This window comes from Dendropsophus ebraccatus, chromosome 10 (genome assembly GCF_027789765.1).
Source record: "Dendropsophus ebraccatus isolate aDenEbr1 chromosome 10, aDenEbr1.pat, whole genome shotgun sequence".
Classification (NCBI taxonomy): domain Eukaryota; kingdom Metazoa; phylum Chordata; class Amphibia; order Anura; family Hylidae; genus Dendropsophus; species Dendropsophus ebraccatus.
In genome coordinates this window covers 67,024,738-67,043,165 of record NC_091463.1, presented here as the reverse complement: position 1 = coordinate 67,043,165, position 18,428 = coordinate 67,024,738, and the positions used below count along the sequence as shown (strand labels likewise).

Here is an 18,428-nt window from a genome sequence, read left to right as displayed (position 1 = left end):
ACTTCCCATTCATTACAGCTGCTATAGAGCCCACACACCCTGTTGTATTGCATTGCACAGGCAGTACAGGAGGGACATGGGTGTTCTAATATATTTATACCACAGGAAAGTTTTTAAAAGTAAAAGTATCACATTATTTTCAATATAAAATTCTAAAATATAATATTTTCAATTAAAAATTCCATGTAACATGACTTACAAAAGAAAGGCCTCAGTCTGAGGGTAAATCTACACACCATTTTATTTGTAGACTGTTATCTGCTTGAACACCTTGTGTTCACACATTAATCAAGACTGCCCAGACCCCTGACCTCAACTCAATCAAACACTCTAGAGATGGATTTGAACCTAAGCTACAGGCAGGGCTATACAAAAACAAATCAATACCTAACCTTATTATAACACCAAACAGCCTTGTCACAGAATATTATTGTGTTTGGACCCCATCCCTTTAATGTTGCACTGCTTGCTTATTAATTTATCCAGTATGAATGAATCGGCAATTCATTTTTGGCTTTGAAGATTGGTTGTCACTTATGAAGCCCATTCAAACATTTGTATGGCACTGGAGCATGCTGCCTCAGACACAAGCATATGGTTTAGAGCATGTCATTCCTTAAAAGGAACATCTTGCTTTTATGGTTGTTGTTGTTATTATTATTATTATACTTTTTTTATTGATTGATTTAAAACTTGCCTTGGCAAGGGGGTATCTTCAGACAGTACCCTTTCTTCCTTTATTAACTTTATAGAAACTGAATGTGTGTACTTTATGGCAGGTTAAATGAATTAGAGCCAATTCACAGAGAAGAATGTTCAGTAAGTGATGTGTATAACCCCTTCCCCCAGAGACCTGGGAGAAACAGAAGGAATATTTATAGAGTTTTATGTATATAATGATATACATGATATTATCGGTGCCCTATTTAGGCCTTCAGCGTTTAAATAGAACTGTCATCAACTCTTCCACCCCCTAATGGTAATGAGAGGACTCTGCTTATTCTAGTCCAGTCTGTACAGCAGAGCTGACAAGTGAACTACAGAAAACAGGAAGTATCAGGTTACTTGTGGCTAATGTAAAGGCTGAAATATTTCATGTTAATTTTATTTTTCAATGCTCGACTTCCTGACTTCGATAGCAAACCCCATTTAAATCAATGGGAGTGCCTGGTTCACTTTCAAGGAATGTGTAAAAAAAAATGTAAAGAAATTAGAATTTACAAAAATTAAATAGGTTACTGCAAGATACATTAGAACCCTGGAGGCATGTCAACAATTGACGACATACTGCCAGAGTTCTAAGGTGTCTTGCAGTATTCTATTACATTTTTTTAAATATAATTTTTGTAAATTTCTTCAAAAATCCTTTAAAGGGATGACAAAAAGCAATACGTTACTGCAAGACACATTATAACTCCACCAGCATGTCATCACTTCGTGGCATACTGCCGGAGTTCTAATGTGTCTTCCAATATCCCGAGCACCAAGAGGTGCTCGGTCAAGCATAGCGCTCGATGCTTGATCAAACACTATACTTGATAGAGCATGCTCACTCAATACTAGTGACTAGCAAATTTATAGGTAAACTGCAACTACACAGCTATTTCCTTTAAATGTATATGATTAAAGGCTTACAAAGAAAAGGTGACATACAACAGTAGTTCAAACAGGAACAATAGTAAAACTTTATTTCAGTCCATACTTACACATGCATACAGTTCTACATAATTAACTTTTATTTCAATGTCATCATTATTTTTTTTTTTAAATGTCTTCGATGCATCTAGTTCTGATTACCTCGAATTTGTTGAGATTTTCAGAAGACTACATTGAAGCTGTTTTTGCAGCTGACATCTTGTAGAAAATCAGGACAAGGTTATGACAAGGCTCTGCAATGTGTTTGCATCTAATCACAGCCCAATCTCAATGTGTGCAACTAGAAGGCCAATTTCGGCTAACATGTTTAGCGCTGTAAATATATAGAGACTCCAGACCTGAGGCTTTGGAGTACCTATTTGTTTCTGAAAGTGCATTTCAGATTGTTGGCTAAACAGATGGGCCTCGGTTCCTTCAAGATTCAGAAATAGGCATTACACGTTCTCGTCAGTGTCTGCATCTCCTCCAGGAAGTTAAAAATAGAAACCTTGACAAGGGTCTATGCTGAGCTTCACATTTAAGGGGACATTTAATTATTATGTATTTTCCTTACTGAATTTGGTTCTGCTACAGTCTGGCTCATGTTTTTGTATTTTGAAAAAAAAGGAAATTGAATTCCATTTATTTTGCACATGCAGAGAAAATGAGCTTTTTACTTATTTATATCATAATGCTAGTCTCACAGCAAAATCACCTTCCCCTATGTGTTTCCAACTTAAATAAAATTAAAGCCTATAATTCAGATTAAAATACCTTGGCCTGCAAACTGCACAATTAACTATAGGTATAGGGACAGATGCAGCAGAGATAATGTTGTCTGATGTAGCAGGGCTATCTGTGCATGCTGTTGCTGAGACGTACTGTAGCAATGCCCGACCGGATTGCTGTAGCAACTCTGCATTAGTAACGTGTAGCGTAGCCAAGTTTGCAGTGTACAACGTGCTGTTGATTTATTAGCAATGATATTTCAAGGGGATGAAAATAAATCTGATAAATTATTTTAGCAGTTATTAGAATGGCCGATAATGGAATCCATTTGCTACATGGCTATAACAAAGTACATAGGTATCGTACTGGTAAATTTTAGAAATGATTTTTTTTATTTTTAGTTTGTTTATTTTATATTTATAGTTTATAGACATCGCTACTCTGTTTCATTAGTGTAGTTATTAGTTTAGTTATACTTTAACCCTTCTTTAGCCCAAGAGCCACATACAGCTAAAACAGGTGCTATTGAGCCCCATTGGGTATTAAAGAATACAAAGCCTATCAAAGCCATGGCTAAAATCAAATATATAGTAAAGTAATATGATCAAAGTTACAGTAATATGGTTTCAATCCTGATAGCCATATGGTGAGGTGCCGAGTGCCCTGTTTTAGTAATACTCCTAGATCCCTGGAGTCATTGGTACGTAATAGTACATACAGCCGCCAACAGCTGGTAAGCGATACACTGAGGGCCCCAGAGCTACAAATAATGAACTTTGGTTTGAGAACCCCCCTACTTCCAGGAGTCCTGTTTTATTCTATATAAAGAAATTTGTTCTACAGCATGGTATAATTCTATGTGGTTTAATGTAAAATTGTTGAGTGCAGGTAAGGCATGTACATTGATTGTGCTCCTGTGCATAGGCTTTCTCTACTGATTCCATTTATCAGCCAGTGGAAAAGATCAAGGACAGAGGATGCCAAAGCAAATGTACAATTATGCTCATTTCGGGCTCGAGTACCTGGAGTCATTGGGGTATTACACATCAGCTCAAAGTCCAGGAGTCAACTTTTTGCATTTAGCTCTCCCCCTACTGGAAGCACGCCTCTTGCCTGTTAATCATCAGACAGGAGGCGTGCTTGCAGCAGGGGCAAATGAATGCAGAGAGACAACTCTTTGAGCTGCTGTATAATGCCCTAAAAACTCCAGGTATCTTATTTACAAACAGCACAGACAGCAAATGTTAATATATAAAAACATATTACTCAGACCCACATTTTACATGACATTACATGCTCATTATACTACCTGCAGTATGTTATTTACTATAGTATTACTATAGGATGCTCAAATATTTCAATGCAAATTGTATTTTTATCAATATTGACCCACTTTTGTATGTTTTTTTTTTAATATTCCACAGCATTTTTCTTAGGTTGAGAGGACTTAGATTTTTTATTTTTTCAATTGAAGACTCCTGAACTTTTCTATTTTGGGGCCATGCAGACACCATGTAACAGCAATAGGCTAATTGCTGAGTGACTTCTGAGCAAAATGGGCTGACAGGAGCCGCCTGGGGCTAAGATGTGGCTGGAGAAGTGGTTAAAATTAGACAAACCAGAAAACAAACCGTGAAAGGAAATTTTTATAGAAAATTCTGGTTACTAAATATAGACAGTAAGACAAAATATATATTTTTTAATGCCAGGAGCAAGAGCGTAATTGTGTAATAGTCAGCATGGAGAAGTTATGGCATGGAGAGGATCAGCAAATAGCTCAGAATAGAGACAGAGGCAGAGAGATACATATGCTTATAATAATTATTATATGAAATAAAAAAGGACAAATGTCCAATTAGGTAATATAGATCATATTCAATACGTAAACCAGTTAGCATTCAAAAAGTATGCTCATCTATACAGGTTGTTCAAACCAACTTATGTTAATAAATCAGCTTCCTATCCTGAGTAGAAGAACTGCAGTATCAATAGGATGACATCACACCATGCAAAGTGATTGCTATAACAAGGAACTCTGTACATGTAATAGTACTACTGCACTATATATGTCTAACAATAGATTATCACACAAGAATTTCCACTATGTCCTCCACAATGCAACATAATCCAAACAGTAGTGAGAAAAAACCTGGTGTGTTTACACTGGTACCTGTGCATCTCCGGACCACAGTCCTTCGTATATCTGGACTCTTACAGAAAGAAATCCACGAACTCTGGCCACAAGTCCATGCAAAGACGTGTTTATTCAAGGTGCTGGTACAAGGTAGCTCACAGGCTGTAACAATCACCCAGAGTCCACCTGGTGTCCTGCGGACGTTTCGGAGGATAGGCTCCTCCTTTCTCCTTCGCGCATGATCCCTTGCAACTGCTTGCTGCTCCCCACTTCCTCTGATGTGTCGACCCTGCAGGTGGTGCCAGCTCAGTAACTTATTGGTCACAGCAGTGATCCAACTCAGTAAGGGAACATCTACTGGGTCAAAACAACAGAGAAAGCAGAGAGCAGCAGTGAGCAGCTATAACCTGGCATCCTCAGAATGGTAACAGGAATGGAGCAGCATGGTAGGTTTCTCATTGTTGAAGCAAAAAAAAAAAAAATCCAAGCGTTGGACCAACTCTCTAACTCCCCTACAGCACCTCTTCAGGAAAATTTAAATATTGTATAGTTCCTATTAACACAGGCTGCCCTTGTTATGCAGAGATATGCCAAACCCTCTAGAGCAAAAACTGTGGTTATAGCTGTTCTCTCTCCTGGCTGAAACATGAAAGTTCTATGAACTCAGATGTTTGTAATGCAATACTTAAAAATGGGTTTTCCAAACCAGCAATAAGACTAGGGGTAGTTCTTACCAAAGAACCATCTTTGACATGGTCTCCATTTTTTAATGGTATTCCTATGTCATTGTGAAAAAAATCTTTGTAATAATTGACAGACGTATAAAAGATGAACAATGGACCCCCGATGTGAAGGATATTACAGACTGCTCATATTACTTTTCAACCAATTTTGCTGAATTATTAACTTCCAATATAACAACTGAAATTGCTATAGAGCGATGCATAAAATGACCAGAATAAAACACTCGGGAAAGACGTATTAAAGGGAACTATGCATCAGCACGATCTTTTTGACATTTGTTAATTTTCAGCCTGAGATATCCATAATGCATTTACTAATGCCTTTCAAGAGAATGGAAATTGTTTCTTTCACATCTTAACTCAGTCATTGAGATTCAGCCACAACAAGAAGACTGGAGATATTGGTGGTTGCACCTGTCGTAGTTTCCCCTTGATGCTTCAAACAGCCATAATGTACGCCATACTCCCAGGACCCATTACGGATTTAGTAAATTGTATTATGTCTTTATCATCAAAGGGATCCAAGATGTAAGAGTGTGGTGAAAAGTCTGTATCACGTTCTCTTAATTATAATGCTATTAAACTAATTACTCTTTCTACCCGCACAAGCTATTGCTTTGGCAGCAAAGACGTAAACTATGGACTACCTCTTTATTTCTACACACTTTACTATTGCAGCTTATTCTCTCGACACAACTCACTCCACAGTGACAGTATGTTAGAAATGGAGCTGTATGACTAAAACCAGCTGAAAACCAGCCGATGTCGGATGTCTACTGTTGATGTCCTGCCTCACATGCACTGGGTGAATTGTCATTGTATTTTTGGAAAAGTATACTTTGTGAAAACTTTTTGAAATTTATTAAAGAAAAAAGAAAAGAAGTTTATTACGTGTGTCAGTTTATATATTGCCTGATGGATAGAGGGCCTGGAGCTTAAGGCCCTATTACGTTTATCGGCTGTATTCGTCCGATATCAGCCGCTACAGACGATAATCGCCTTGCAAGTGCTGACCTGACAGGTCGGCTCTCGCTTGCTCCCTCTCGACGCCCCGTGTAATAGGGGCTTTAGACACAATTAAATCACCCGGTTGCCTGAAATAAGTCTACATGTTGCAGTTTTTATATTGGCTGTATGACTAAATACATAAGGTGCTAGTTATCATCTTGTCACTTTCCTATGGTGCAATGCTTTAACCCTCACCAGGCCCTGATAGCCCTGTATGAGTTACAGCATGTATCACAGTCCAGAGCCGCAGTAACAATTCTGCAGGTTGTCAGCAGGTTGTCAGATACATAGCTGAACTCCAGTAATCCTTTATCCGATTAATGTCCGGTGCCTTTTATAAAGCTGAAGAAGAAATTTGATCAGCTTACCCCTCCGTTGGGTCCTAAATAGTCACTCACCATGTGAGACCTGATGCATGGACACAAGCAGCTGCTGGTCTGCAGGTGTATCTAATCCTAAGGTTAGTATCCTCAGGGGAAAAACAAGTCAGGAAACGTAATTAAAAAATCTTTGTTTATTTTATCTTCTAAAAACTTTTCTAGTGTCAAGTACAAAAGGAAATGTAATTATATTTCTTGACTCTTGGAACTGCAGGTTTTTTCCCTTGAGGATCCTTACTTTTGGATCCTATTGTAAAGCTACTCTCCCTGGAATAAAAATCATCCATAAAAAAAAAAAAAATTACAGACAATGAATCAACAAATAAAAGTAAGGGTTGCTGCAATTTTAAAAGACAGCTCTGGACTATTAAACAGGCTGTCACTCTGGATCAGAATGAGAAAATAAAACAATGTATTTAACTCAAATTATTATATAGATGGATGCAATATATTATTATGTAGATGGAGGGTGCAGATGGTAAAAGGGTTTCAGGGACTTCTGCATTAATGACGTATACTGAGGATAGGCCATCAATGTCTTATCGGTGGAGTGCCGATAGTAGACTGTGGATATGCCGTCTCTGCCTACCAGCTGATTGGCGGGGATGCCGGGTGTTGGCACCCTATAGTTCACACCCTGATATCCTATCCTGAAGATAGACCATTAATGCTAAAGTACCTCTGAAGGTGTGCCCTTCTTGATACAAAATCCAATGACATTGGAAGTAGAAGGAAAGTACAGGCCACAAACTGTTCTTAGGCTGTTCATGATATATCTAAATACCTTAATAAAGAACAAGTGTAATTCTGGGGAAAAATATACAGCCAGCTAAGGGTTGGTCTTCAACCATCAACATCTCAGGGGGCCTAGTTGCCCATTGTGTTCCCCAGGTCATGATAAACTCTTCATTATAGTATTATCATTTGCCTTATTCTCAGCAGAACAAATATTTCCTTTATCTGATGAGTATGGAATCAATACAGAAGACAGGAGTGATCACATCCCCTCCCAGGCTGGCAATGACTGTGTTATTAGGAAGAAGTATTCAGGAAGACCTTCTCCTGTCATCAAGGTCCCATACCACTTCATGGAGCACTACGTGTCATGCCCCTTCAACTGCAGACAACAGTCTCCCAGCTGTCTTTTGGAAAGCCATGTTAGCTGATGGAAGCCGACAGACAGCCAACAACTGAAGGCAGCTTGCGAGGCGCGGCCCTTACGCAAGAACTTCTGCATCTTCATAAGTTTCTAAGTTCCTGGACTCCAATACCAATATAAACCCTTTGTTTTCCCCTTGGCTATATGATTGGTTCTCCTAAAGAAGAATTGGCAGTCTCTCATATATGATTCTGACTTCTTAACCTCTTGTATTACCCCGCCTGATCCGAGTGGGGATTCATTTTGTGTTATGTCATCATCATCTAACATTTCTGGAACTTTAGAACAACAAAAGCTCTGACACCTACAAAGTCATAGAGTGTTAATGCACCAAGTCTGACTGTTGACTCTGCTACATCCATACTTTAAAATAAAATGATAGGTAAACTGTCTCGCCTGCCTCTATTAACCCCTTCATCACCCATTCCTAAACATTAAACACATAGGGGGAGATTTATCAAACATAGTGTTAAGTGAAACTGGCTCAGTTGCCCCTAGCAACCAATCAGATTCCATCTTTCATTTCCCAAAGAGTCTGTGAGGAATGAAAGGTGGAATCTGATTGGTTGCTAGGGGCAACTGAGCCAGTTTCACTTTACACCATGTTTGATAAATAACCTCTAATACAGTACTAAATACTAACCACTAAACTAGAGGTAGGGAACCTTGGCTCTCCAGCTGTTGCAAAACTACAACTCCCATCATGCCTGGACAGCCAAAGCTTTAGCTACAATAGTACAAGAACGTTAACACATTTACATTGTGATGTGGTACATGTAGAAGGTTGATAAATCCAATTACAGAGGGGGGGGGGAGGGGGAGGCCATCTCTGCCAGGGGTACAAATACACTGGAAATGCCCCCCTTTACAAATCCTTCATTTACCCCTGGCAACCTGTGTAAATAAAACAAGGAGCATAAGATTGGTCATTGTGATAAACGACTTTGCCCAGCAGCAGTGTGCGCCTTATTCATCATACCTGGTTAACAACTGTTGCAACGTCCTATTATCTTTTCTTATTGTTAATATATAATTACATATTAAAAAAACTATTAATTTCCCAACCCATCACCTCTGCCCTATGGAAATAGACTGAATGAGCTCATGGCAGTACTTCTATACAGAAGGGGATGGTATTCTATAAAAGTTATAAAACAAGACAGCCTAAATGGCATTGTACTGTAAACGTGGCACAAAGTCCCATAAGCAACACAGGTACCAAACACCTACTTTAGCGGGCAGTAAAAGCTATGGTCACATTGATACAGTCTCTCCATTTAAGCATTAAAGCAGCAAAGTTACCCTGACAGATGTTTTATGAAATGACAAAGACTTGGAGATGTAACTACTTAGAGATTAACAGCATGCCCCAAGGTGCCTGGGGAGGGGCAATAAAATAATAAAATAATATATCTATATTGCATTTCCAAAATCATTCTATTAATGCAAATGTTTTATACCCTGCATTTGTTTCCATGGCTCTGACTTTATAGTGTGCTCTTCAGGATTAGCTCATATTCCAGTATTTTGGCATTTAGGATTGTAGCATTCTGCAGATTTTTTCCAGTGCATTATTCATCTATGTTTGTTGACTCAGATACAAAATGTATGGCTATATCCTATATTATGGTATTCAACTAGGCATGCAACATGATGAATAGCCTTCACTGTCCCTGGTAATGATTTATATTCAGTCTAGCCATGCAGTATGAAAAAAGCTAGGGTAGATAGATAGATAGATAGATAGATAGATAGATAGATAGATAGATAGATAGATAGATAGATAGACAGATAGATAGATAGATAGACAGACAGACAGACAGACAGATAGATATAGACAGACAAAAAAATAGGTGATGGATAGTTACACAATAATAGACAGAAAGATAGATAGATAGATAGATAGATAGATAGATAGATAGATGATAGATAGATAGATAGACAATAGTTGATTGATAGAAAGAGATAGACAATAGATAGATAGATAGATAGATAGATAGTTGATAGCCAATAGTTAAATTGATAGAAACAAATAGATAGTTGATAGATAGATAGATAGATAGATAGATAGACAATAGATAGATAGATAGATAGATAGATAGATAGATAGATAGATAGATAGATAAAAACACATAAGATCAGACTGATTGATCATTAGAATAGATTCATCTGGAAAGCTGAGGTTAGTGAAAATTGCACCATATTTATCTTGGAGCTTTTTAAAGCTTTTTATGATACGTAGGATGATTTTATAACTTTGTACAGATGTGGTGGGGACAAAACTATTGTCATCACGTGTAAACAAAGAATAAAGTGAAGGAGGTGGAGGCTCTGGACCAGTTCTGACCTGCTGTATAACAGTCCATAGCATTAGCCACATTTATCACGTCTAGTGCGACACTGTGCCATTATGTCCCAGACGTCACTCAGTTCTTACACGGTGCCAACCTCATCCCAGTGACGACATCCAGAAATCTGCCCCACTGCTCACATGACTCATAGGTCACAAGAAGAAGCACATAGATGCATAAGAAACAGGGAAATAGACAAAACATATGGAAATCTATCTGAGAAGAAAAATAACAAATATGTTCTTTTATCTGAGCCTCCTCTTGCCAGCAGCCTATTGTGTAGGAGTCTTTTCACTGCACAATGAGGTTTAATAGCGTTTGAAGGGTTCACTTTCGGTAGCATTTACATACAGGATCCATATTCTCTTATGTTATTATCTCCAATGCGTTGAAGTAAACATAGCCCTGTATTCTACAGCTTCATGTGGGAAATTTATAACAATGATGGTATGGATACTTTTAGCCTTCTTTTCAATTGTTACTTTATGGCATTAATTGATACAATAGTCACCACCAGCCAAGTAGGGAAGACACAAGTCTAACCCAGACAGGGCTTATCATCGCAGTATCATTGCATCAAGTGGAATTTAGAATTTATATGTATTCTCTGAGATTGCAGTGTATCCATAAAAGCTTAGTGTACTGCAGCACAGGGATTTTTTTTCTACACTACATGCAGCAAAGACACAACTTTTATTGTTGAATATCTATAAACATACACACACATATATATATATATATATATATATATATATATATATACACATACTTTGGTTTTAGTGGTTGAAATTTTACCATAGAAATAGCTATTTAGATGCGGCTGATAGTTGTGTAGTCTCTGAGACTGCACTGTATAATAGTCTTGTTGTGTGGACCCAATAACTATTAAACAGTAGACACTACCTATGTATAGTAGAAGGACAGTGCTGTATATTTGGCTATTTGCTATTATAACTGAGTATGTCTATGAAAAACGCCATAAGGCAAAGTGCGATTGTGTGAACTGGCCTTACTTTATGTGATAGATAGATAGATAGATAGATAGATAGATAGATAGATAGATAGATAGATACTGTTTGCATGTGTCAATAAACCACAATTTTTTTAATACATTTCAGAGTGCTACAGTTTATCTGGACTTAGATAGAAGACAGATAAATAAGTAGAATAGATAGATAGATAGATAGGATAGATAGATAATAGATGGATAGATAGAATATTCTTAGTAGAAAATAAATTATTAACAATAATAATAATAAATGTAGTTATAGGTAATGTAGTGTTTTTGTTTGTTTGTTTTTGCAAAAGTTTATAAATAATAAAGTATAATAAAGTGCCAAAGTTTATAAATAATAAAAGTATAAAAAATAAATAAGTGTTCAGCATTGAGCACAGCATTGCTTTATGTTTCCTATATACGGTGTCTGTTTTGCTCACACGTCATGAACTTTCATGGACTTGTATCTTACGGCTGAACACCTGAATCTGCATCACTGCCGCCGCCGCTGCTGCTGCTGCTGGTGTTCAGGATGCAAATGAAACTAATGCAGTTGCAGTGTAATATACCTCTCCTCCCCCACCCCCTCCTGCCCTCCTTGTCTCCATGGCAATTGTCACCCAGTTTACATCAGGCAGCACAGCCAGTCGATTTCATGGTAATAGGGGGATACACATCATAGCAAACATCCAATTCTTGCAGAAAGCACAGCCTTTCTCTGTAGGTGGGGGGGGAAGACTACTTAATGTGACACTGGAAGATTAACATTATTGATCCTATAGAAGACCAGCTGATTGCTTCATGTCACCAGGCATTAGGTGCTACATCAAGCTGGAAGGGGGGCTATATCACCATGTGCCCCTCTGTGCGGTAACCTAGGAAGACTGCAACATGTGACAAGGTAGCACACTTCAAGGAAAATGCTTAAAGGGACACTAAAGCTCAAGTCGTCATTGTGCAGTCTTTTCTTCTCAGTAATTTCAGGCCACTTTAAGTCTAAGCGTAACCAATTGCATTACTGATAGGCAGTCCAAAAATGTCTACCCACTGTTCTCTACTTTATTACTAATCTCTCTAAAATTCACATACTCCATAGACGTTTTATAGACATATGTGAGAGCAATATGTTTTCTATATTTCCTACTTAGTGGCCCTTTAAACAGAAGATGTCATAGATCATGCCTCCTCTTGCTTGGACAGCATAGAGCGCATATAACTTCTACGCAAAAGGGACATCTGCAACATGACCCCTTCCCCCCATAGGGTGCCGACACTTGTTTCTGTACACATACGGCACATACAATGCAATGCAATGAATGTTTGTTTTGCCTTCGGTATCATAAAGGCACGGTCACTGTAAAGGGTTAAAAGGTACACAAGGGTCACCACCTGCTCAAATGACTCTTTCTATTCAAGTTCATTAGAAGCTGCTTACCCTTAGAAGCATCTTTGTCCTCCTTCGGTTTGATCACCTTTCCACTCATAGATCCCAGTTTGCTTGTAAAAATTCCCAAATGTGATTAAATTTCTTCTCGGGAAGGATTCAGATGAATACGTCAGAAAATCCTTCTTCTTCCCCCCCAAAAAATGACTCGGTATGGGTGTCTTCAGTCCCCCAATGACTAAAAGGAGCAAAGAAAAAGAAGACAGACGGTGAAAGGTTGTCACTTTGAGATCTTACTACTCTTCCCACCATGCAAGAACACAGACAAAGAGACATGTTCTACCTTACATTTTTCGTACAGCCCCCACCCCCTATTGCATGCCATCACCACTTCAAGCCAGACCAAGAATAGACAGTAATGCGAACAAAAGCAAACATCCATAATGATGGATAATGGAACGTAGAGGTGTGTTCTCGTGTCGTGTGACAATACAAACACATTGTACCGTGTCTCGGCTTCGCCGGCACACAATGGGTTAATGTCATGTGTCAAGCACCGGAGAAAGCGACGGGTTTATGTCAGGTGTCTGGTTGCAGCGTCTTACCTTGTCCCTTTCTCTCTCTCTTTCTCTTTCTTTCCCTCTCAACTGAATAGAACTAGCAGAGATGCTCTGGCTTAGACATTGAAACACAAAAGCTGCCTGTTGTAGTAAGCAATGCTTTAACTGGAGCTTGCCGACGTCAGATCAGACAGCCGGGGCTGGAAATGAGCTGGAAATAACCTCCTTGGATACGCCTCCTCCTTCTAGAAATAGAGGGAAGTGGAGGTCCGCCTCCTGTCACTCTGCTGGACCACACCAGGACAACCTCAGCAAGACCAGTCATCAGCCACCCGCCCTGCTCACACCGTCTTATACGACTTGTTGTGACATCACTGAGGACAAGAGCCTGTGTATCTATCAGCACTATATATAATATCAGCTAGGCACTATATATACACAGTATATGATCATCATCATCACTACTCCCAGGAGAGCAGCATATAGCAGGGTTTCCAGGGATAGATCTAGCTGTATTTAGATCGAGTGCTATACTCCTCATGGCTGTATTACCTGTGCACCCTGATGCCTTCCCGAGCTCGGATTATGCATCACTATGCAGATCTACAAGAGGAACACATTGAGCTCTGCTATGTCTTTGTGCCATGGATTTCTATCTGTTAGTAGCCTCCTTTCATTCATTCACTCATTCACATATTTGCCTCCCCAGCCCCTTTTATGCAGCAGTCCTCCCAATGTGTGTAAATGTACATAGCCAAATAGCAGAGCACATGTAGCGCCTGATCTCAGAGGTCATGGTCTGCGGGTGGGAGGGGGTTGTTTGTTTACACACATGTCTTCATATGTATGAGCTACGTCAATAGGGATCTATACAGGAATTGCATCGCTATAGACATATAAACAAACCCCTTTAGACTTGATCTTAACACATCCTTATGTTTCGCAGGCATTATATACCGTATATTGTCTAAGCAGAGATCTTTAAATTGTATTAATATCCTTCCACTTTACTAAACGCTACCTGCAGAGAACCGGCAGACTGTGAGAAGTCTGAATAGTGATATGTTTTTATAAATATTTATGAAAACAGTGAATAAATATTAATATATTTATATACATGTATGTATGTATATTTATAAACAGAGTTCTTTTACTCTACAATGATCACCTTCCTGTTGTCATATATATGGGTCCTTGTAAGGTCATTGAAGACAGATATACGTGACAATCAGGAGGTGGGAATCGGCAGAGATTTAACACCATGGACTAGGTTCTAGACATCGGAGTTCCACCACGTTACTGATATATACGAAACGGATAGAACCTTTTAAATTGTATTACATCAACTTCTTTCTCTATGTAAATATTCTATTTCTCCTTTATGAATGGAGATTGCAGCTTCCCACTATGAAATCTTGCTTGCATTTGGGTTGCTGGTTTTATCAAGCCATCTGGTTACTGTGAATATGCCTGTATGTTTCTGTCTTGCAGGGCATGTTAGTTCATGTATATTGGTTGGTGCAATGCATAGGATTGCTGTGTCAGTCATAGGTGATGAAGAGGAATAGAGTGAAAATAGAAGATGATTATTATGTGAGTTCTCAGTGTATATGTAGATATATATATATATATATATATATATATATATATATATATATATATATACACACACTGAATATAGCTACGACCCAAACTCCACTTTGGTATCTACCCCATCCATGTCCCCTTTACACATACACCTCCCCTATCTCCCCCAACCCCATTCCCCCCCCCCCCCGTATTCAGATTAAGGCTATGTTTACACTACGTATGAGACTGCAGGCTGCAGGGTTCTGATGCAGCAACAACGGCCGTACTTTTACGAAGTGTGAACATAGCCTAAAGTTGGAATAGATGGCCTTAGCAGCCTCTCTTTTTATTGATTACTAATAAATTAACAAATAACACAAACCTTGCAATAAATCTAGAGAGGTCTGGTGCAAAATCTAGAGAGGTCTGGTAGGGCACCTTTTAGCAGTACCGCACCCAACTTATCCTCCAGCTGCACCACATCAGGAACAACCAAATCCTTTACTAAATCCTAAGGATACCATCACTTTTATGGGCTCTCTTTTTTCCCAGACGATACTCTGAAGTGCTCTGCAAGACCTCCCTACTGCAAGCTGTCACGACAAAGAAGTACAAAAAGACCCTCAACTTGCCACCAGAACAGTCACAGCTGCTGCAACATGGCTGGGTGGTTTGTTAATGGTCCAGTGGGCACTGCTGCTTCACTCCTTCGCTCCCCTCTTCTCTTCGGTACCCCTGCTCCACCTCTGGTAAGTGACCCAACCAATCACTATGCTCACTATTCTTCACTGACCTATCTCTGATCTCCCTTTACTGCCTTCCGTTATTATAGCTATTAACCCTGTCCCTGCCTCCTATCCTAGCTAAACCCAGTCATGCTTGGCCTATACTATGCTAGGTCCCACACCAAGCCCTCAAAAAAGAAGTCTAGAAAGCTTTAGCATTGTAGGTTGTGGGAATTTATGGTGGACTGGAGAACCACTGTACCCAGCAAGCCTGAGGAATCTCTTTTTGCAGCCTGGTCCCTGGTGTTGTTTAATTATATACTAAACCCTGAGGTGTATGGGGTGCATTGCCCCTTTTTTCATTGACCTCAACCCTAAGATATAACTTTTATTCATGATATCATTAAAAATATTAATTGCAGTGTCAATTTAAGACCACAATTGATGTGTCCTGGTCCTCTATAGATATTGGGGGGAATTTATCAAACTGGTGAAACTGGCTCAGTTGCCCCTAGCAACCAATCAGATTTCATCTTTCATTCCTCACAGACTCTTTGGAAAATAAAAGGTGGAATCTGGTTGCTAGGGGCAACTGAGCCAATTCTACTTTACACCAGTTTGATAAATCTCCCCCATTGTCTGCAGCTAATAGTCACACTAGCAATTATTTATTATAAAATAAGTGTAACAAGAATAAATTCTTATACTAAATTCTCATTTTACGACCTTATCACCTTGTCCATAGAATGGGGATAACAAAATGATTGTTGGGTCAAACCTCTGGGAACACATTTTCCCCCAGAATAAATCGTACACACCTCACATGTGTGGCCAGCACTCCATCTGTTTTCTATGGGGATTCCATAGAAACTATGAAGAGTGCAGACTCTCTCCTCATTTTGACAGAAGTCCCTGTTCCTCTACAGTATGCTGTGATTTGCCTTACCACTTATCTAGTTACACACCAAGGGCTGAATCCAAAACTATTTTTACTGCCTGCTTCAAGTGTAACCTACTGAAAGAACCTTGGGAGATTTGCTCATTGTTACTTCTGACATGTCCCAGTGACAAATCTGAGGTTTCAACCCCCAATTATGGCTATAACGAATGACCATCAGTGCTAAGTATTGTGCCTATTTCTCTCTGCTCCTAAGACTCTGCTCAGGGAGCAGTGCAAGTGGTACTGTATATGGATTCACTGAAAATGTTGATGCCCAGTTCTGGTATAAATTAAATGAGTCTGATCTTAGACTAAACAGTCTTCAGGCGTGACAGATTTATAAAACAGAATATGCTATCATGATAAAGCTGCCGCATTTGAAGACTGTCATAGACACCACTTTCAGTAATTCCTTTCTTATAATCTTAGGATAGATATATGTTTATCCCAGGCAGATTTAAATTCAGTTGTTTAACATTTACCTTGTTACTAAGCATCTACTACTCTTTCATTAACGGAATATTTTCTCACGTTGCTTCTGATCTTTTTTCTAACTAATCCATCACTGTGTCCTCTTCTTCTTGAGTTATTTTTTTTTTTTTTATTAAAAACACTTCCCTCTTGAACCTTATTTAGTCCTTTAACATTTGTAAAGGTTTCGATCATGTCCACCTTTCCCTTCTTTCCTCTGGACTATACAAAATCCAAATTGTTCCAACTCTTCCAGCTGGTTACACCGCTATACAGCCCAGCATATGATTTGCTTTCCCTTGCATCTGGCTGCACTGGTAACTAATTTTGAGGCTTTAAGAAATCACTACCCCTAAATCCTTCTCTTCTGAAGTCTTTCCCAACAGAGAACTGCTGATATAATATTCGGATAGAGGATTCCTTCTCCCCAAACACATTATTTTGCTTTGGAGACATGTTCCATCTAGGATGTTTGTACTGTACTAAGATCTTGGGGGGGCTAACACCTTTAAGCCTTGTTAATATTGCATATTACCATTCTATGTAGTATTAGATATGTTTGCACTGTATGCATATGATGTACGCAGGAAGGAAAGTAACATTCATGTGGATAGGAGCAATTGGTTTAGAAAAAGTCTATGCAGCTGGATGATAGAATTTCCCTAAATGTAATTAACAGCAAACAAATAATATTTATATATTATATCATAACAAATACTATTTATATTATTATGTTTATTTGTATAGATATTTACTGCAGCTGTGGACCAAGTGGAATAAGAATACACTGAGGAATTGTTCTGTAGGAAGTCTGATTTATGTTAATGCTTAATCTAAATGTAAAAGTATAATATAAAGTGTAATATTGTACTGTGTCAGTGACTCTTAGACCTATTCTAACCATTGTAGCTATAGGTCACAGACTACCGATACTCCTGGGAAGCCAATGCAGTTCCATAGTATTTTTTTATTCACTGCAGAGTGTTGACTTTTTTGAGTGATACAATAAGAATATCTCTGCAATAAACACAGCTGGACTTGTTTCCTCCTTCCTATCACCTCTCCATATAGAACAACATTCAGCAGCAGACGCTGAATCTATAGGACGTCAGACTGCACTGATAAAACATTCATGACCAGTGCGAAAAGATTTGGTGTGTGTGTTTTTTTATGAACCCTTGCACTGCTGCTTTGGCTGAATCTACTGCCGCAATCGAGACCCGGCTACGACATCCAGCCCAAATTCTCTGCATTCTGCCTCAAATACATAAACTCTTCATTGCCTTGCTGTTCCTGTAATGAGGGATTGCAGCAGGTATTAATATTTTACATTAAGACTCAGCTGCCTACAGGTTAATCTCATCACATCATGTGTCTGACTACAAACATTCATCTCGCCAATGAGAGGTAACCCTTCACTCAGCTCAAGCAGGGGGGCTGCATATGCTTAAACACCCATTCATAATACAGCAAGGCAGAATATGAATTATGTCACATCTCGCAGCGCCAGCTGACATGGTTAACCCATTTTTTGAGCTCCTTTAGGAATAGTTTATTTAGCAAATGCTCTATTAGCATATGCAATAGAATGCCTACTTATAATTTGTCTGTGGGCGCTCAATAGATAGTTACCCTATAATAAA

The 18,428-nt window shown here is 38.8% G+C and overlaps 1 protein-coding gene across 5 annotated transcripts in view; it reads right to left on the bottom strand.

Moving 5' to 3' along the window:
* The window catches only part of FGF13 (fibroblast growth factor 13), a 296,379-nt gene that overhangs the window by 234,340 nt on the left and 43,611 nt on the right, over nucleotides 1-18,428 (bottom strand). For 3 of the 5 annotated variants that reach the window (XM_069943097.1, XM_069943096.1, XM_069943095.1), the window contains exon 2: nucleotides 12,572-12,758. In XM_069943097.1, the coding sequence (XP_069799198.1) occupies nucleotides 12,572-12,620 (49 nt within the window). In that variant the 5' untranslated portion in view covers nucleotides 12,621-12,758. Of the gene's footprint in view, nucleotides 1-12,571; nucleotides 12,759-13,125; nucleotides 13,267-18,428 lie in introns of those variants that run through there. The other 2 variants (XM_069943094.1, XM_069943100.1) reach the window with 1 other exon arrangement.